Genomic DNA, 22470 nt, shown 5'->3' on the forward strand with positions numbered 1-22470 from the left:
AGTCTGTTGTGATACCATATGGATCTTAAGATCTACCTTACTCGTGAAACCAGTTATAGCTACCTATGAAACTTTTGAGACAATAGATGTTTTGAAATTTCTTAGATTAGAAATAGATTCGGATAATTGTAATAAAAGTCTCCAGGGTGGAGCCTCTGTCATGGACATGAACATAGCAAGTGAGACATTGTATCCTCTTCTTCTTCCTCCATACAGCTTCTGCAAAAAGCGTTTGTAGGAGCTCCAGGACAGTAATGAGTTGCTTAAAGGGTTTTGCATTGGCCAAATTAATTAAGTTGACCGGTTGGTTATATTTCTCTGAGTCAAGAGAGGGTTTCTTTGTAGGTTAAAAGTTCTGCCTTCAGTGATTCGGAAGACGAAATGAGAGGCATGCATTTAGTCCGTCGGAGTATACCTCTCCACCAACCCCGTCATCGACCTGAAGGCTATCAAAAACGTTACAAGAGTTATTATTTGACTAACAGCTATGTAAATAACTTTGTTTACTAATGCAATCGCTCGATTATTTTTTCCAAAAGAGTTTATTGGTCTTTTTAAAGCATTTTCTGCGCACATGATTAGGTCGCTGAACGTTTTCCTCAATCTCAGGCTTCCCGAACTGAGGTGAATACGTAGCATTCTTCGATGAGTTGTGGAGAGTCTTGAAACATCGATATCAAGGGTAGTGGGAACCCATCGTAAATTCAACCGCTGAAACTGCATTCACTTAAGCTCAACGTTTGGTATAACCTCTGGAAAAAGTATTTACCCATTCTTCTTTAAAAACGATGCCGCCAATATTAAAAATGTGTGAGGCCATTTTTGGCGCTACAAGGGTTCTCCGTATTTATATAATATTTTTTACATGCAGGACCTAAATGGTGCGGGGATTGTTATTGTAAACCTTTAATTTGAGTTATCCCTCTGAGGACACACTCAGCTGTGTGCGGAGTCGCACCATCCTATTGAATTTGTGTTCGGTTGTTGTACCATGTATCCATATTTATGCATCGTATCGCATATTTAGTAACATCTCCATCAATATAGAAATAATCTTCGTCACTATATACGGTACAGCGTAAGGGCTGTAAGAAAAAGTTCCACCGAAAAATTTTCTTTTTCACGAGCTGTTGTGTTTTTTTTATTTCTGTGGACGCCTAAATTTTCCTTATCGATTAAAGGTAGATTTCGAATAAATAAAATAAAAAGACACACGTCTATTGCCTGTTGTGCCTTCTTGCTTGAATCTTTTTCCCTCGACCAGATAAGTTGCGTGCTTGGTTGGCCCATCACTTTGCCATCGAATATTAAAATTAGTAAAAAAAGTACCAATGACTCATGGCGGCTAGCAAATTTGCAAATCCTGCGGTTTAAATGTAACACTTCCTGCTTATGTACCTCAACCCTCTACAATTGGATAATCTCATTTTAAAATTTGTCAATTCCTCGCAAGAAACAATACCAGTGAAAAAATATTTGTATGGTACAGGCAGGAATCGGACCTAAGAGGCCAAGAACTCTGGCATGACAGTCCAACGCACTAACCATCACGCCACGGGTACTAAAAAACTCAATTTAAACTTCCGTTGGCCACCCTTTACTTTAGTATTGTTGTTTATGCTAATTTGGCATTCAACTATTTTATAAGCAAAGCTTTCGAAATTATTAACCGTCAAGATCAGTTTAAAAATTGCAAAACTATTTAAACGATTAGGTCTCCCCATCATGATCATCACCAATGTGTTCTTAGTCATTTCGCTAGGTTAAGCAAAGTTTTTCCATCTGTTGTTCACCATAAAATGTACTTACAACTTTTTGTTTGCTAGTTTTTTAAATCTTGTCTTCAAAAACAAAATAACGCTTCTTCAATTTATAAACGACTAACAAACATTTCAACATAGAACCAAAAGAAATGCAAGCAGAGCTAAAAACAAAAGCAAACAAAAAGAAGACCATAAAATTAGCACATTTATTTTTTGTTTTATTAGCATAAATTTTAACTGGCTTTTGCTGATGCAATTTCTACATACTGGCATTTTTGTCAACAAATACTGTAAAAATAATGTTTTGCTTTGTTTACTTGTTTGTTGTAAAATACAAAAATAAATTAATATTTTCGATTTTTGTTTTTTTTTTTCTTTGTTGCAATTTTAAATCTTGCAAATTTTGTTGTTTTACCTTTTCTCTATTTTTTCTTTTGTTGGGTAAGTAGTAATTTTATGGCAAATGTAATTGACAACAGTTTTCTTATTTATTTTCTTTTAAAACAAAACAACTTAACTTTTATATTTAAGAAAAATATTGTAACAATTAATTTTGCCTGCCCTTTGTCTGAAAGACACATGGATTTTCACTTTCTTCTTTGAAATCTTGGAATTCCTTTCGATTTCTTTAACAAAACTTTCAAATTTTATACTAAAATGCATTTCATAGCAATTTCATTAAAATTAAATTTAAAAAACAACAAAAAATAGAATGTCCTCGAAGTCTTTCCTGGACTTGGGATTTTGTGTTTGTTTTCAGTCTCGAAAATAACTTTTTAAAAAAGTGTTTTAATTTTTTTTCTTTGTTTGTTTTTGATATCGAATAAACTGATGACGAAAAATAAAAACAAAATTTGCAAGATTAATTAAATTCTTTGTTTAATTTGAATTTATAAATATTTAAATTTAATTTGGTGTATAACATAAAAACATAAAACTTTACGAGGAGAATATTAATTTATAATAATATTAATTATATATTCGAATAGGATTTAGTACTCTTTGACATTATGCTTCTGATTAAGTTCTAATAATTTTGTAAAATACTACACTACACATGTTTTTTTACTTTAAATAATTTGTTTGTTTTTAATAATCTCACAATATTTTATTTTGTTTTTTTTTTTTAGTTTAAAAATTTGTTGGTGTTTTTAATTTCTTTCGATTACTGATACTCTTCAGTATTAACAATTTCGTAATCACTTTCATCCTCTTCATCCGAATAGGTTCTGTTATTGTCATCGTGTACAACACGATGTGGTTCACTTTTCATGAAAGTATTGTCATTTGCAGCAGCTCCACCTCCAGCCCATGATACCAGCCCTGTGACTAGGCTTGGTAGGAGAGTACTTGACATAATCAGTGATTGCTGCATTTGTGGATTAAGCTCGATTTTTTTGATGTGTGATGATCCATGATCAACTACATTCGACGAATGATCGGGAAACTTTAAGCCCTTGGATAAATTCTCTTCGTCGGATGATGAAGAAGTTGATACGGACGAGTCCTTCTTGAAGTGTGATTTCTTGAACTCGATTTCTGCTGATCGATTACGTTCGATTATCTCATCGGGTACCCCTATACCGAGGGCATCGTCTTCGTCGGTTGAGTTCTCGTCGATTTCGGGTATGCAATCAGGGATCATTAAAAATGAGGGAATTTCCTCACTTTTCTCTTCGCCCTCCTCGGCAGGAAGGGCGGCACTGGATTGATCACTGGCACGCTCCAAAAGCGACATATTACTCTCGTTCACTTCGGGTAGAAATTCATCGAATTCATTTTCTTGTAATTTAACCAAATTTGTGTTATCTAAAAAGCATTAGGTTTTTTTAATTAATAAATGTAATTTTTGTAGACATTCTTTGGGTATTATTTTATTACCTGCTTTCTTTATTTTCAATATTTTAAAATTATATTTAGTTGAAAATATTACAGCAACAACCAAACTTATTAGCACCACAGTAGAACCGGATAGAAAGTGTCCGATAATTGCTAAAGTTCCTAGAACAGCCGAAGCCATTGCACAGAAAAGTGTTGGATTTTCTTCACGAATTGTTCTAATACGATCGATTAGTGTCATCATTTTCATTTGTAGTTCATCGGGTGGGATAATTTGCACAGAGAAGATGTTTTTGTAGAACCAATAAAAGAATATCAGCAGAAATAGTAGACCTAAAGGTTTTATGTGTATCCTAAAAAAAGAAAATAAAAAACAGAATTAATGAAGAATTTTTTGAAACTGGAATTATTATTCATTCTATTCATTTTAAAGGCAAAATTGTATTGAGGGATGTCAAAAGAAGATTTAAGACAGGTTAGGTTGACAAATTTGTAGTCTCGAAAACTCGGTTTATTAAAAATAAAAAACGATTGAATTCTAACTCATTTTCTCATTAATTTCTAAAAAAATAAAAATTAGATTTTAGATTGAAATAGAGATACGATATATTAGACTTTCGAATTAGGAGGTCTAGAACTCGGCTTAGTAATATTTTAACTTCTAGCAAGGGACTGATTTTTAGATACAATTCGATTTAGAATACATTTTAAACCAACAAAAAAGGTAAAAGACGTTAACAATTTTATCAATAAAGCATCTTAAGAAGTTTAAAAAATGTTGTTTTTTTTTCTCAATTATAAAGTATTGCGTAGGTAAAATCACTTGGCAAAAACTTTCTTAGAACAAACTTAAAATACATACATAGCAACGTGTCTTAACGGCTTGTCTACTCTTTGAGAAATTATCAATGAGGCAATTACTGTGGAATAATGAAAACTTAAAAAAAAATGTATGAAAGCTTTTTAACTGCTCCACATAACACACAATGACGCAGTTCTTAAAAGCCAACGAAACAACCAATTTATTGAAGAACACTTTTGGTGTGCGCATTAACTCGCGTCGTTCTCATGGGTTTGTGGATGGCGTGTTCTCGTGTTGGACTATTTTTGTAGGGTAACGTGAAGTCGCTTGTTTACAGATACAAGCCGAGACGATTGACGTCCTGGAATATTCAGTGTGTTGTTACTGACATACGCCTCCAATTGCTAGTAAAACTGTCCCAAAAAAGGAACTAGTCTTGATTGAAATCATCTTTAAGACATAATGGCAAATCCTGATCTTTATAATACATAAATTATAAATTCTTGGTCATAACATTAAATTATATGCGTTTTATTTCTTCTTGATAACGATACGTGTAAAAAAACACCTTTTCATATAATTAAACAAAATCACAGAAGTATTTCTAACGGTTTCGTCCTACAAAAATAATAGAAACGAATAAAGAATGGCATTTTCCTATTTTCGAATTTATTTTTTAATGGTTTAAATGTTGTAATCCTTTAATGGCATGTCATAAAATCTAATTTTGTTAACAGAAACTTTGTACCATACAATTAACCTACTTGTCATTTGTATTTGAAGGATTAGAATACCAATTGTTTTGTGATTTGACCTTACGATGTCCTTTTTTTTACCTGTATTTCTGATCTTCCTTTTAAGTTTACCTCCCAGATATTCCATTCTTTTTTAACCTTCAATCGTAGTCGGATCGACCGCGCTTAGTACATTTTCGTTCATATTATTATTATTACCCATCACATGTAATTCTCATTTCTAGTAGCCTATCACTATGTCATTAGGAGTAAAATAAAGAGTATACCGTGAATCAGAGCTCTGCGACCAAGGTTTAGAAACTTCCGACCACATTGTTGCAGAGGAACCTCGATCTGCTGAGGAATCAAACTGCTCGCACCCAGATGAGGATGATTTGCCACTTTCAGAAATAAATAGCTGTTTTTCAGGGCGCGATAAAGTAACGGAGTGGCAAAAATCTAACAATATCAGAGTGAGGCGTCAGACTCAAAACATTCTTACGGAAAATGTCATACTCTATACAAAGCTGCGCCAATAAGAGAAGTTTGAGATATGTTCATAAAAAATGTAGTTTGCCATATTCAGTGGGAGAGAACGTTGTAATCGATGAGATGATGATTGGCTTTCGAGTGAAATGTCCTTTCCGATAGTACAAGAAATCAAAGCCCGACTGCTAGAAACATTACCATCGATAATGAACGATTTGGCCAAGGATTATAAACTTTCTGTTGTGGGTACTATGCGATAAAACAAAAAGGAAATACCTCCTTGTTTTATAAAATTCGACCTGAATATTCGAGTTAATTTGGATTGTCTAAAACAGTTACACTCGTATCTTACGTGCCTAAAAAGAAAATATCTAGAGTTCTGCAGAAATTGATAAAAGTACAAATAAGAAGCGCAAACCCAGCATCGTTACTTTTTACAATCAAACAAAAGGGGGTTTAAATGAAGTCGATAAAAAGAAAAAATGTATTTGGTTTCAAGGAAGAAAAATAGATGGCCATTGACACTCTTCTTTCGTTTTCTGGATATTGCAGGAATAAATAGTATGGTGATATTGAGGGCAAATAATGTGACGCTACCAAAAAGGCCAATGTATTTGCAGGCATTAGGCACAGAGCTGATAAAAGAGTATGTCCAAAGAAGGTCCACGATTGTACTATTGTAGGCCTTCCAAGAAAACTAAAGCGAAACATTAGGGAGCATTTGAATATGGAGGTTGGTGCTGCTTAGGAATCTGTTAAATATGTCCAGCTAAAAAAGGAGGCAATCAAATACGCAGTGTAAGTTATGTATGAAAATATTTGCAGAATTCATACAACGATTTTTTGGAAATAAATGTTACAGTGACGGACAAAACAATAAGACCAGTAGGGATGCCTTAACAATGAGCTCTCTCTCTTCAAGATGAAGACCGTTATATTTTTGTGTGTGTGTAAATCATCGTTGATAAACGGTTAACTTTTGATTCAAGCAAAAATAATAAAGAATAAATAGCTTATAAAAAACATTCATTAGAGGTGGTCGAAACAATAAGACCAGGTGACTTCTGTTTAAATGTATGTTGAAATTATTGTTATTTGATTAAAATATTTTACAGAACAGAATTCTTGGAATAAAATTCTTTCAATTACAAAGAGAATTCACAAGAAGAAAGAAAAAAATGGGTCGCGGAGTACATTGCACTCAAACCATGAGGGAAATTATCCTCAAACTGGGGCAGGATGGAAAGTCGCAGCGGGAAGTGGCCAAAATAATTGGGAGATCCAAGACATTTGTGCATAATGCACTACAGCCCCAAAAAACCAACGCAAAAACAGGCAGACCACGGAAAACATCCCAAAAGCTTGATGCTCAAATAAAACGTTTATGTAAGAAAGACCTGTTTAAGTCTTCTGGGGATATTAAAAAGGAGCTAGACTTGCCTATCTGTGAAAGAACAGTTAGGAGACGGCTTGAGGAGCAGCATCTCTTTGGAAGAAGTCCTAGGGAAGTACCACTTCTTACCAGAAGACACCGACAGATTAGAATAAAATTCGCCAAAGACCATTTAAATTGGGTAGGCCCAGATAATGGACAAAAATGGCGAAACATTCTATAGTCCGACGAAACAAAGGTGAATTTAGTTGGATCAGACGGTAAGAGATGGGTACGACACATCCAAAAAATGCTGCACATAAACATCAATATACAACGAAAACGGTAAAGCGCGGAGGTGGAAACATCATGTTGTGGGGATGTTTTTCGTGGTATGGCTATGGGGTAGATCCAATTTATCGTATAGAAAAGAAAATGGACCAGCATTTATACACAAAATTATTGAAGGAGGTTATGCTTCCGTATGCCGAATGTGAAATGCCGTTAAGGTGGAAATTCATGCAAGACAACGACCCGAAGCATACATCTCGAAAAGCCAAAAGCTGGATAGAAGAGAAAATGGTCGATGTAGTGGCCTGGCCTTCTCAATCTCCAGATTTTAACCCTTTGGAAAACTTATGGGCCATTGTTAAAAAAGCACTCGCTGGAAAAAAATCAAAAAATAAGGAAGATTTGTGGAACAATTTTCAAAAAGCTTGGTATGCAATACCACAAAGTACCAGCAGCAAACTTGTGGAGTCAATGCCGAAAAGAGTACAAGATGTGGTGCAAAACAAGGGTTATAGCGCCAAATACTAACAAATATGTGTAGAAAGTGTCAAAAACACAATCAAAATAATTTATTTAATAAATGGTCCTATTGTTTTGTCCATTCAAACATAACCTTTTTTTCTTTATTTTCTGTTTTAATACGTATACATTTTGGAAAAAAATGTATTAATTAATTTACTCTCTAGATTTATAATAAATATTAAATTTAAAAAAAAATGTTGTTTGAAAACAAAACATTTAAGTTTTTTGTCCATCACTGTATATGGACGAAGAGACTGATTCTGATGTAAACAAAAGTTAAGAGTGCTTCGTGAACTCTGATTTGATTGGCATCAAAAGTCCGGACTTAGTCGTCAGCACACATTTAAGCTGTAATTCAAAAACTTGGTCCAACTTCAGATGCTAAAAAACTGCTAGATAATTATAATGGTTGAACTAAAACCCTTGACTGTTCATGTGGGTATTTGGGATTAATTTTAGAATTGCTATCATCTGAGATTACATTATTTAACAAATCTAAGAAAATGTGTATTTGTTTTTCTAAACATAAGATTATTACTTATTCTTTTTCCAATTTGACACCTAAGAGATAAATTACAGAAATATAAAGTTCAGCTTTTAGTTAAATAAAAAAAAACAGGGTCAGTTGTCATTTTGATAAGAGTTAACTTAATAGTTAGGTAGGTTTTTCTTGATTAATTTTCCAGTCAGGTTTCCAATAAAATTGCCTTAATGGCTGCGTTCAATCTCAGACAGATATCCGGATACCTTTTTGTTAGTGTTTTACGTGTACAATAACACCTGATCAAAAACAGCTAAGTTGTCAAAAAAGGAATCCAAAGGTATCCAAGAATTTCTGGGGTATGTAGGTATCTGACAAAACAGCTGATTCAACACATGGTTGAATTTCAAAATGAAAATTGATTTCACCTTTTTGTATTTGTTGGTAAACAAAAAGATACAAAATGTTAGGTGAGGATGTTCTGTACATAATAGACGATGAAGAATCTTTTTGCCTCTGTTTCTGTTGAATAGTTTTCTGTTAAACGTAAATTACAGATTAAGGTTATCACTTATTTATTAAATTGTTACGCTCCTATCAGTTCATCATCGTACGACGAATCAGTTGAATTATCAATTAAATGTTTTATCTTACAACAATTTTGACTTCGAAGCTTAAATTTTTCTCTGCTTTTTATGAACAGCTGAAAGTTGTTTTTATTTTTGACAGCTATCTTAAAACAGCTATCCAACTCGTTCAACAAGGTATCCAAAAATCCACCTATCCAAGATACCCTATCCAACACGAGATTGAACGCAGCCAGAAACTTTCCTTAAGCAAAGTATAAACGATTGGAAGATCTTTCAATATTGGTAAATTTTTCACAACACATTTTAAATAATTGGGCAGATTCAGAAAACATAAGGGACTTCATTTGTAGTTTAATTATTCTTTTTCAAACATGACTCGGAACCGTTGTAGAAATTAAATAAATCACAAAGTAACAGAATTCATCTTTCAGTTAAATGAAGAAACATAATCAATCATAATCATTCTGACATCATATGTAAGTAGACTTGACTTGATAGTAAGGTAGATTTTTGTTCACTAACTTTCCAATAAAGTTGTTTTTTTTTTGGCAGAATCAGAAAGTAGAAATCGCCTTACTGGACAAATTCAGATAACATAAGGGACTTCATTTGCAGTCAACTGCATTCTTTGAACGTACATTTTTACCAAGGTAATTACTTAGATTTTCAAGTGTCAAACTCAGACCCTTACTTCAAAAACCTCTACCTTTAGTTCATCGTACAAAAAAACTACTAAAATAATTATTCGGCACGTTGAAGCAACATAACGGACTTCATTTGCAGTCAACTTCATTCTTCGAATGTAAATTTCGACCAAATTATTTAGTTAGATTTTCAAGTGTTTTAAGGAAATAAAAAAATTATTAACTGTCATTTTGATAAATGATCCTGTAAACTTTCCAATAAAGTTGCCTTCAAGTCATTTAAGTCGTCAGAACCTGTGTTATGTTTTTCGTGTTCTACAGGAAGGACACTTTGGGCATATTGTCCGAATCATAAGACACACAAACACTATATTTCTATTATATTTTCCTGACAGCGTTTGCATATTTGTTTGCTAATTTTATAATAAGCCCAACAATGAAAAGTGTTTATGCTTAGTTAAATTATAAAACTTAAAAGAAAGAAATGACGTTATTAATCGTTGACTAAAAAGAAAGCCGACGTTCCTATTATTATTTCCGTCACTGTATTTGTTTATTTAACTTAATAATAGCACCACATTTTACGAAACAAAAGAAACCAGTTAAACCTAAATGAAAATATTTACATAAGTAAGAATAGGGCCAGACGTTTGTGCAATTCCAAATAATATTAAATTTGTTATCTTATTACGTCTTTCAATAAAACAAAAGCAACTTAATTGAAGGGCTCAATGCATTCATATTTTGTTGTTGTTAGTTTGTTTTCTATAAGTAACGTAATGCCTTTTAAAGTGCTTAATAAGACAAATAGTCAGAAAAGTGATAAAATAAATTATTTAAAAAAAATACAACTTAGGTACGAACCTGTACATTAGAAAAATGAAATATTTTAAATTTTCTTATCTTTTTTCTTTTTTTGGTGTTTTTTTTATTTGTTTGATTTGTTGATTAATCAAATAGTTTGCAAACTCTAATCGACATTTTGTTGATGACTTGATAATATTTCTTTCTTTTGTTTTTACTTTACAAACACAATATGCAAACTAGTGCATTTATATATATGTACGTGACCATTCAATTAAACTGGAACTATCAACAAAGTTGCATACTCTAACAAAAATGTAACTATTTTGCATGTTTTTTTATTTTTTGAAAGTTGCAGATAGAAGTACATTGAGATTTAAGGGAAGGGAAGGAAGGGATTTTAAGATAGTCTTTTAAACTGATGCAGTTGAAAAAATATGATATCAATCGAAACACTTTGCTGGGCAAGTAATAATCATAATTCCTAAACCAATTGCATTTTAGGCTAAGTATACGATTTAGGCTTTAATTTTGGATTCGTAAGAGTTGCGATTTATGATTAAAATTATAAATGGTTAAATGGTTGAAACTGAGTCAGAAACATAAGTAAAAGTTTTGCACTACATAAGAACTTTTCAATCTTAAAATTCAATTAACAATATTAACATAATTAATTGTAATTTTAAACTTCTTATGAAAAAATCGTCAGTTGTAAACTCTCTGGTTTGCCGAATAATTTTAACATGGGCAGTGCTTGATGCTTTTTTTCATGAAGCATCAAGTTTTATTATTATTTTCGACACATCATGTTGCCGACTTAAAAAAACAGAGTTTTCCTAAAGTACTTTCAGGACTTTCCTCAAAGAACATAGGTCGAAATATGAAAAAAAAAAACTGTTGCCCTCCCCTACAAAACTGACTACCAGCTGATTGATTGACTATGTGAGGGCCAAATTTTGTTCATACTTCGACCTATTTTCTTTCGGGAAAGTTGTTGAGTTTCATTCACCTCCTTCATGGTTGATACCCCCTTCCGTTACACACTGTATATACATTTTAGTACAAACTTGAATATTACAAAAAAAATATTCTGGTATAATACCTTAAAGTGGGCATGAAAATATTCTGTATAATATTTGTAGCGCCAAATGATGTCATCTGGAAACAGTTGTTATATTTCTGAATGTTGGCCAAGAAGTGCTTCGAATCATTTCCAATCTCAGAAACTAAAGAGCGTAATGGCTGAAACACATACACGCTTCAGCTTCGGCTTCGTCTGCGTTACGTTAGGCCCGCTTCGAGGTTGCTTTGAATGACATTTCTATTATTTCATCCCTCCAAAGAGCAAATATTTTGTTTGTTGACATTTTTTTACAGCTGATGAGCTGTCAGACAAAGCAAATGTTCAGATAATTGATGGCTGAATCACAAACACGCTTCAGCTTCGGCTTCGCCTGACGTTTACGAGTTCAGCCATAGGAATTCAATGCATGCTATCACAATGAAGCTTCGACCTCACGTTTCGTTTGACAATCGTAAGGAAAAGAACGTAATGTAACGTAATGTGACTCCAAACGGAAGCTCTAGTTCAATTATCTGAACTTTTGCTTTGTCTGACAGCTCATCAGCTGTACAAAAATGTCAACAAACAAAATGTTTGCTCGTTTGGAGGGATGAAATAATAGAAATGTCATTCAAAGCAACCTCGAAGCAGGCCTAACGTAACGCAGACGAAGCCGAAGCTGAAGCGTGTATGTGTTTCAGCCATGAACTAGAGCTTCCGTTTGGAGTCACATTACGTTACATTACGTTCTTTTCCTTACGATTGTCAAACGAAACGTGAGGTCGAAGCTCCATTGTGATAGCATGCATTGAATTCCTATGGCTGAACTCGTAAACGTCAGGCGAAGCCGAAGCTGAAGCGTGTTTGTGTTTCAGCCATAAAGAATCTGGTGGTGGGACCAATTGTGGCAATTTTACTTTTCCTCCAGCACAACATAATCTAGTAGATTCACCAGTGTATTTTAACGCCTTATAATATTTACAAATTATTTTCATTTCCCCAATTGCTACCGATTTGTGTATCAAAGGAGCACTGCGTGTGCGGATTCGCTCAATTTCATTATGTCGTGCTCGCTGTTGTTGTGTTTGATGTGCATTTTAAGCCTATCCACTTCATTGTCACTCACTAAATAACGCAATTCAGACATAGCAATACCACTATTTTCTTGGTCTGTATCTATCTGGTCATCAGGCGGTTAGCACGTGAGGTTTCGCACATTTGATTTAAGCCATAAATCTCCGTGTTCTAAAGTGCTACAGAATGATTGACATATTAGTTGGTTGTCAAATCTAATGTCAAATATTATGGTTGTGTTCAGAAACTTATTTCGTGACAAAACTTAAGATTTATCAAACTTAAAAAAATAATCTGATACAGTTACAACTGAAGTTAGCTAAAATTAAGTTTCGCGAAGCCAATCAAATTAATTAGAAATCAGTACTACTACAATGAGTGATTATAATTTAATATGAACTTTATTGAATAGCAATAAAGTTGAAATTGACTCTAGAAAACGTTTGTATGGGAAATAGAAAAAGGGGGTTTTTAGGGTTTTCCAGGAAATTATTTAATTTTTCTTGCCTTTTAAACCTTCCATAACCCTCCAAGAACATTTCAAGACTAAGATAAGATAAATCCGTTCAGCCCTTCTCGAGTTTTAGTGACACTAACGAACAGGAATTCATTTTTATATATATAGATAGATAGATAGAAGATACAAATAAATAAATTCAAAGCTTAGTCATTTCGAAAGCGCTTAAGCTCATGGAGATCCATAGCCCAGTGACTCAAAATTCTCAACCATTCTTGTATGCGAGCAATGTTAGAAATGGAGGACCTATAATTTGTACGCCGAATCAGAACGCGGCTAAGAAGCATTTTCTATGAAGAGGTATATCCGTAAACTTATAGATTTAACAGGCAGGGACTGAAGTCAGACCTTTTGGCATGACGGTACTACGCCCTAATCATCGCCCTAAGGATGTTATAACTTTTAAGCCTATTCTAAGCAAATTATGGTTATGTTAACCCTCACATGAGTTTTGTAGGCTTACCAAAAGGTACTCTCAAGTATTAGAGATGAATCTTCCTGAGAATTTCTAACATCCAATGTGAGAAAATACGATTCCTTAGAGACGCAATAATCACAACTTTACCCAGTCTAACTCGAATTAGATGTTGTGAGAAAAATGAATCACTGTAGACTCTGGTGGGAATAAAGCAAGAAAAACAGAATAGAACAAGAGATAACAGCGTGGCAGAATAGGTAACGTAAATGGCTTGTTTTAGGATGTTGCTGATGATGGAGTGATGAACTCAAATCAACGTTGCAATCAAAAAGAATTTAGTAAAATCACCTACATATTCTTATGAGTAATTCAGTCAATGAGTCTATTTTTAACTATTATTGCGATGCGCTTTATAATCTCTTGGAAAAAATGGAATGCATTTATCGAACACGGCTATTTTTAAATTGTTGCACCAAAAATACCGGTCATATAATTATTGTCATTGCCAGAACGTTTCTAAATTGTGAAAATTTATTTTAAAAAGAACTTCGATTGAAAAACTGTGTTTAATCAGAAAGCCCAAGTTTGGTTGAATGGATTTGTCGATAAGCAAAAATGCTGTATATGGAGCGAAGACAATCTTCAACCCATTGAAGAATAACTACTCGGTTCTTATTTTTTTCCAAATGAGCAAGGAAACCGCCGCATAGTGGCGCACCTTGTATGGGGAAACGGAAAAAACTCCATTAAATCTGAACCACTAAATTGATTTTCATGAAATTTTTAGAGAAGATTGATTGATGCAAGAAAAATCAACTCTTAAAACAGGATATCTTCGTTTGTAGCCGCCCTTGAAATTTTCTTGCTATTGTTGCATCGAAAATATTTGTTATCCTTATTTTAGCTATCTTGAACTTCCCCTGACAAGGTACCAATGGGAATTTCATAAGATTCTATAATTTCCTTTCCGTGTTAAAGAATCTTATGAGCACTTGCTGGTAAATAGTACCAAGGATATAATTTAACAGCAATATTCGCAGTTTCAATACCTAATTCTTTCCACTTTGATTTCTACCTGTGAAACCAGCAGAATTCCAAAAAAAATATTTAAAAAACATTGTATCATCAAACACAAACTCTTTTTATCTACCTGCGAAACTCATTATTTTTACCTGACTTTTCAGATTCAAATGACTATAAAATCCGAATTCGAGTGATATTTTTTTGGAAAAAATAGCTGAGACTTTTAAACGCAATTAACTAACTTACAGCGCCAAACAGCGCTAACAGTGAAAACATTATTTGAATTTAAAAAACATTTGAAAAACTGTTTTACGTAAAAAAAAAATGCTATCCGATTTAAAAAAAAAACCTATGTGCCTGTTCCATTTCAAACATATTTACAAAAAAAAAAAAAACATTTTAAAATGTACAAAACTTTCAGAAAATAAGCAATTTAAAACAACTCATATTTTCACCAAATTTTTTTGTTTTTTTGTAAATCTATTTCCGAATTCTCCATCATTTTTACTTTGGGAAATTTTTTTTAAAATCGTACTTTGGTAAACATAGTTTTTTTTCCGCTGTTTTCCCACTGTGCGCCCATTGCTGAATGATTTTTAACTTCCAAGAACTTATCACTTAATCATCGATGACATTTGATTTTAAAAGACGGCGCATGTTGATTTTTAGAAGAGCTCGTGTTAACTGGTTCCTTCATTAATTCGATTACTTTTTATGGGGTTATGTTTAATCATTTTTATTCGCCAGAAAACCAAATACTTTCAAAGCTTAAAAAAATACCAGACATTAGCTTTTTTTATTTCAAAAAGAGTTTAAAGATTAAAAATAAGTACCGTACCCGTACGTAAATAACACACTAATAACACTGATCATCAAAATAAAGTTTGTTTTTTTCTGTCACACAGTCAAATCAATACCATTTCAAGGTATGAAGTTGTTTTAAAATTGAGTCTTCCATAATATTTTCTCTAACACACAAGGTTATTAAAATACTATATCACTTTAAAAATGACAAAAAACAACCAAAAACTGTAGTTCTTAGGCTGAACCACTATAATGGGGCTGGGATTTCTGGAGACAATTAAAAAATTTGTGTCAGTAGCTCATAATGAATTACTTTAAATGATGTTTAATAGTTGGAAGAATTTTCATGGTATCCAGGAATCCAATTTGGATCACTCAGCCCTCTTCCTGGGGTTAACACATGAGAACCATTCTTGTTTTTAAAAAAAAAAACTATTAATTTGCTTATGGGATGCTGTTCTTTTCGGTTGAAGATTAGACGACTAATTAAAAGCTTAAACATTTCAAAGGAAAACCTTTTTTTTTAAATCTTTTATGTTTTTGACGACAATTTAATTCAAACAAATTGTTGCGTGTTGCACTTTTTCGGTCTTCTATCTTTATAACTGCTGAGCGTGTGAAACAATGATTGAAACAAAAATCTGTATGCATGACAATATTGTAAAAGTGTTAAAACAAAATGGACATATAGACGAGGAGCTTAGGACGCTGACAGAGATTGTACAATACTTTTTACACGATGTTTAGATCACCATAAGAATGGTATAAACATATCTACAACTTACTGTCTTTCATTTCGAGGTTGACTCTTTGTTTCACTACACTAGACTATAAATGGGTTATCATTTATTTAAGATATATGTAAGACCAATTCAATTTAAGAACTTATATATGAAGGTTTTTGGAAATCCCATAAATATTTAAAGTAAATATTGAAATAATTTGAAAAAAAAAATAAAGTAAAATAATTTAATAATTTTGGAAACCATCATGAATATTATTGAAATTAAATATAGCCTAAGCACATAATACAAAACATAATAACTTTTACATGAACTATTAGAATAGAAAAATAAAATAAAAAAGTTTACAACAGTGGAGCACTGGTTTTAAACAATGATTTTAATCCCACATTTCAGGTTATATAAACTGTTCATTCGATATCAAGCTCGATTCTTTCCATAGCTAGTTCTATGGAAGTCAATATGTGTAAAATTAAATGTACGTAGGTTATGAGCTCTGTCTCGGTAATTCAAATGCATACAAGATAATAAATAAGGTGAATGAATTTCACCATTACTGAGTTGTTGAAGTAAGTCAATATTAGCACGCCTTTAATAGAGAGATTGCATTCAAAGAAGCTGAATATTATGTTCATACGGAGGCTGATCAGATAAGGGAAAAGTAAATGATATTATGTTGAATTGATTCAATATATTTCCTATGAATTTCGTAATAGGGGGTCCATACTTAAGATAAGGACACACATGACAATTGTACAAAGAAAGAGTACCATAGGGATCATTAAACCCCTTTGTGCAGCGTTTTATAAAACCATGTATAGAACTTGCTTTATTAACAATGAATTCAATGAGATGTGTAAATTCTAGTTTGGAACAGAAATGAACACCTTAAATGTAATATTTAATGTGCGACAGAGTTTTTGCTGTGAAATACAATAATCAAATACACTAAGGTTTCATGACGTTACGTTGTTAACAGGCAGGATGAACATAAATCGGCTAAGATGGCTTCTCTGGGGAGCAACTTTAGGTTCTGAATTTCAATTCTAAATTTTTAATAGGATCCATTTTCAATGTAAGATTGTATTGAGGGTGGATAACCAAGAGCATAAAAAGAATGTTGGAGGAAGGATACTGAGCCCTGCAGATACTCGACGAGTTATAAGACAAGTTACAGGAGAAGCAAATTGAGCTTCAAATGAAGCAGCACTAGTTCGCGGAGATACTGCAAAAACAGTAAGCAAGTAGACAGTTCAATGAGCCCTACACTCGTCTGGCTTAAGTGCCTTGGAGAAAAAAAAGAATCCTTTGCTTTCGAAGAAATAATAATAAAGTTCGGCTTGAGTTTGTGAAGAAGTCGTGGCAGATGATGATTGGTGTCGTGTCAGATGAAAAAGTAACTGATATTGTACAGATGTAAGGCAATAGAATTGGAAGAGACGAGAGAAAATTCATGTAAGTATGCAAGTAATTTATTTAAAAATTAAAAATAAAGTGAGTGGCGCAACAGTCCGTTGAAAACTAGGGCCTAGTGACTTACAACTCTCAACCATTCCTGTGTGCGAGTACTGTTGTCAGGGATGGAGGGGACCTACAGTTTTTAAAATGGCATAGGCAGGGATCGAACCCAAGACCTCTGGCACGACAGTCCAACGCACTAACCATCAAGTAATTCATTTCTTTACATTCATTTTCAAAATTGTATACAATTTTTTGAATTTAGATGCTTATGGCTATGCCGTCAGCCAGGTTGACAAAAAAAATTAAGAATATTTAAATTTGTGTATGTTTTGAATTTAATAGAATTTTGTTATTAATAACAATCTATACTTGTAAATATCTTTCAAAAATGTACTTAATGTTTTCCAATCATGCTCGTTAAAGATGTTTCAAGTCTCTTTAAGTTGAGGACTTCACATCTTACTTTAAAGATTAGGGACATCTCTTCATAACTTAGTGAATCCTTACAATAATTTCTGGCACCAAGATTATAGCTGAGCTGACTGTAGATTATTCTACTGAATGAGTCTTGAGCTTCTTCTATCAGTAAAAGGCTCATTATGTCCTCATTTTTCTCTATGATGCTGTACATTTGTTCTTTCACATGGTTTACATTGTTGAAACAATCATCCAATCTCACTCCACACTCATTGCCAACAGATTGCCATCTTGCAAACCACCAGTCCTTGTTTCTTAGCTCATATAAAAGAAGTTTTTTCGAAAGTCTTGTGCTCTGATGGTTGCTGTAGACTTTGATGATGTAGTCAGCTTGAGACTTCAGGGTGCTTGTTAGAATTTTTGGAAGTACTGTTTCTAAATATATGGCTTAACTAGGCGTATTCAGAGGTAGGTTGGAAATTTTCTTTATAAAATTCCTATACAATTTTTCGATTTCTTCATATTCTTCTGATCCCAAACCTGAGCAGCATACAAGAGAGTAGATTTCACAACTGAATTAAATATTTTGTATTTTGTACATAAATTAATTTATTTGTTAGACAAGATATTTTTCCAAGTTAAATTTATCAAACTTTGTGAGCTTTCTCCGATAAATGAATTTTGAAATTTTATGTTGGATTCAATTTCAAGCCTAGATATTTGATCTCTTTTGCCACCTCCAATTGCGTACCATAACATTTCCAGCTTCTTCCATTATAAGCGTTTTGTGTACGGGCAAATACTATTATTTTGGATTTTGTCATGTTGATAGAAAGTCCCCATCTGTTACAATAAGCAGATAACCGATTAATCATCAATTGCAAACCTTCGGGTGATTCTGAAAGTATAACGAGGTCATCAGCGTATAGTAACACATTTGCAGCTAGCTATTCTTAATCCCCCAGGAAGTTCTTCCTCAACATCAATAATGAATAACGAGAACAAAAGAGCGCTAAGTGGCATCCTTGTTTGACTCCAGTGCTGGTGCTAAACCATTCTGAAAAGCTCACTCCATTCCAAACAGCAGCCTTCGTACCCGTGTAGATCTCTCTAATTACTCTCAGGAACTTAGTAGATATACCAATTTGTGTTAGCTTATAGATAAGAGCATTGCTATTAATTATGTCAAAAGCAAATTTAAAGTCAACGAAAAATGCGAAGACCTTTTTGTTACGTGTTTAAAACGCTTTGACTATAGATGATAGCGTAAAAATATGATCAATCGTTGAAAAGTTTTTTCTGAAACCAGCCTGTAGATCAGATAAAATATGTTATGTTCAATCCATTTTTCGAGCCTTTCAACTAGTAGACTGCAAAATATTTTCGCAATTACGTTCATGAATAAAATTCCTCTGTAATTTTTGGGTAAGTCTAGTGAGCTTTTTTTATGTAAAGGGAAACTGACGGATTTTTTGAACAATGAAGGTATGTCGGCATTCATAAAGATTTTATTGATAATAATTTTTAAATGTTTGAGAAGCATAGGGATTGCATTTTTGAAGAATTCGTAAGGAATTCCATCTTCACCAGGTGCCTTGTTGTTTTTTTGCTTTGTTTAACAAGCTTCAATTTCTTCGCTTTCAATGTATTTATCTTATATTTGGCAAGTGATTAAAGGATCTTCTGTGAAAGTTTAAAGTGAGTGGCAAGGGTTTCGGTAGAAATACCCGCACCTATTTTATAGTTGGTTCCGTTAATTTCTTTAGCAATTCTCCCGAAAGTCCTTTGGATTTTTAGTAAGGCCCAGTTCAGTTGCTTTTTTATTATGATAAGCATATTTTTTTGCATACATAACATTTTATAACTTGCGTTCGCTTCCAGATAACAGCTTCTCAATTGAAGATCATTTGTTAAGGAACGGTTTGAAAATCAATGCTTTCAAGTACTACAGTACCCTGCACAGAGCCCAGACTTTAATACAATTGAAAATGTATGGTTGTTCTTAAAAAAGACTATCGTCAGTCAAAGTCCTGTGGGAACGGGTTCAAGAACAGTGGTATGAAATTTCTTCAGAATGTTGTGAAAAACTCGTCAAAAGTATTCCGTGTGCTGTTCGCAAACAAATGCTACACTCTCACAAACAAATTGTTCAAATAGTTTAGGAATGCAAGAAAGAAAAAGTTCTCAAGTTTCAAAAACATAAAACAACTTTTAAAACAGTTAAATACTATTTCTCGATTTGAATTAATTGAGGGCAAACAAAACAATTGATTTATTATTGCTGTTCCTTTTACAGAATTTCAAGTTTAAAATAAATACCGTTAGTTTTCCATTTTTTCAAATTAACATAAAAGTAGTAAGAATTGCGATACACATTTTGCATGTTAAAAGTTCTTACGGGGGTTAGGGTTATTCTACTTTTACGTGATCACAATATTTAAAAAGGTTTTTAACATATAGTTTGACCAATGCTTTTAATAAACATAAAAAATAGACACTCTGAATTTTCAACACACAAAATTCATTCACTTTGTTTTTAGTTTTTTTTTTTTAAGGGGAGAGAAAGAGGGAATTAAAGGTTTGCTATGTGACTACCACCCAAAAGGTTATTTATTATACTAAACATGCAACTGGACGATCCCAAAAGGCCGTGCTCCACTTCAAGCTTAACCTACCTTTGCACAATATTGACACAAATAATAATTTTGTTTAATTTTGATATCACGCGAAAAAATATAAATTCAATAAAATGGACTACACTCTTCGAGGCTAGCACTTCAACTTATTAACGTATAAGCATCAAAAACAAAAAACAATATAAAAGAAGGCGTAAATACAAATATGTGACGCACTTCTTACAAATATTTAAAAAACACGAAAACAAAAATACGTTATAAACCAAGAGTGGTGTTTTTTTCTTTAAATAATAATTTTTTATATTAAATTTAATATCTTCACCTAAAGTGAATAAAAATACATGATTTTAATTCTAACATGAGATTCTCAAAAAGACAGACAAAAAGAATCAACCCACCAAATGTCTCCTCCTTCAACCCAACAATAAACAAAGAAGCTATACCTATTTTTTTAAGTTAGTTCATTGAACCAGTTTTTTGTATTGTATTTATATTTTATTTAGAAATCGACGACCTTGAAAAATGTGTTTGTTTGGCCCGAAGATAGACAAAAATTATTATCAAAAAATAAAACATACATACGAGTACATAAAACACAACTCAATTGAGTTAACTTTGCTTTTTTATAATTATTCAATTCAACACAACAACAACAAATCATAAGACCTTGAAGGTACCTCTCTATTTCCCTATGTTAATTTCGATAACACTACCGGAAATCTACTCCTCATAATATTTTGCTGTTAAGAGTCATGAAAAACAAATACGATACGATAAAAATTTCGATAGGAAATAAGATAAAAAAACAAACTGACCAAAACAAAGAAAACCCTTTTCGTTTGGTATAGTTCTATGTTATACCTATTTCATGGTCTTTCAGGTGTCGATGTCGCTGGTAAACAGGACATTATTTCAAAAAAGGTGCAAGACTTTTATGACCGAGGTATTGAGTCCCGACAGAGCTAGTTCATTGTCCTTTTTCCTCTTTTTCTTTTGTGTGTGTTTTCTAAAAGCGAACCAAAGGAAAAGAAAAACTTGGCAATAGACACATGATGGTTGTTAAAAGAAATCAATTACAAAACAACTCAACAGATAGATAGATAAAAAGTTACGTTCTTTCGTTTATACAATACAAAAATTCCTTGATAACAAGTATAATTATTTGGTCAAGGACTTGCCTTCGATTTGCGTCATTTTCTCGAAGTTGTAGTGTCTCTGTTTTATTTTTTTTTTCATTCTTCTCTCATTATGCTTGCTTACCTTGTTTGGCCTTACTTTGCCTTGGATTTGGATAGGTTTTTATATTTATTTTTATTCCATTTTGCCATTTTTGTAAACATAAATAAATAATTACAATAACTTTGGTGGAGGATACTTACATTTCGTACACATGGATTAATTCCATCATGATGCGTTCGTAATAGCCGCACATGATGGGCTCTTGGCTCTAAGCTCTGGGGGAACAATTTTTCTTTTCAATTTCTTGATAATTACAAAAATCACTAATACAAAATTTGTTTACAAAGAACTACTTCAACTTCAATAGATTCAGAACCACCACGAACATCTTTCTGCGACGTTTGTAATAAAAATATGAAATGTCATGTAAATTTGCACAGCAAAAATAATAAAACTGCACAATTTTTGACAAGTGGAAACGTATATTTATGGGGTGCGTTTCGGAGCGAAGTTAAAATGTCAAATTGCACTAAAAAGCAGGTATGGCATAAGAGTTAAAAATAATATAATTGAATATTTTAAATTTTTGCACAAATAATACTAATTTTTTATACCTATATGCAGATGCAGATGTTGCAGTGGTCTAATAAATATAGATTAGATTCTATTTTCAAACTTAAAAGAAATTAAGATTATTTCAGTCATAATGCATTATAAATATCCATGTGGGAGGTGAATAATATTAGAGAATCAAAGTTTTGCTTCGAACTGTACAGATAATCATTAAAGGGAATTAAGGCTGGG

General features: G+C 32.7%; 1 protein-coding gene across 2 annotated transcripts; it reads right to left on the reverse strand.

The window, feature by feature from the left end:
* Window positions 1-1950: 1950 nt before the first annotated feature.
* LOC129946365 (uncharacterized) lies at window positions 1951-22106 on the reverse strand. 2 transcript variants are annotated; one of them, XM_056056518.1, is made up of 3 exons: window positions 21867-22106; window positions 3645-3955; window positions 1951-3572 (listed from the first exon to the last, which is right to left on the reverse strand). In XM_056056518.1, exons 1-3 carry the CDS (start codon window positions 21917-21919, stop codon window positions 2929-2931), a joined length of 1008 nt encoding a protein of 335 aa, XP_055912493.1. In that variant the 5' UTR covers window positions 21920-22106; the 3' UTR covers window positions 1951-2928. The 2 variants fall into 2 exon arrangements, with proteins under 2 accessions (XP_055912493.1, XP_055912494.1); XM_056056519.1 differs by lacking the exon at window positions 21867-22106 and adding an exon at window positions 20527-20545.
* Between the last annotated feature and the right edge of the window lie 364 nt (window positions 22107-22470).

This window comes from Eupeodes corollae, chromosome 2 (genome assembly GCF_945859685.1).
Source record: "Eupeodes corollae chromosome 2, idEupCoro1.1, whole genome shotgun sequence".
Classification (NCBI taxonomy): domain Eukaryota; kingdom Metazoa; phylum Arthropoda; class Insecta; order Diptera; family Syrphidae; genus Eupeodes; species Eupeodes corollae.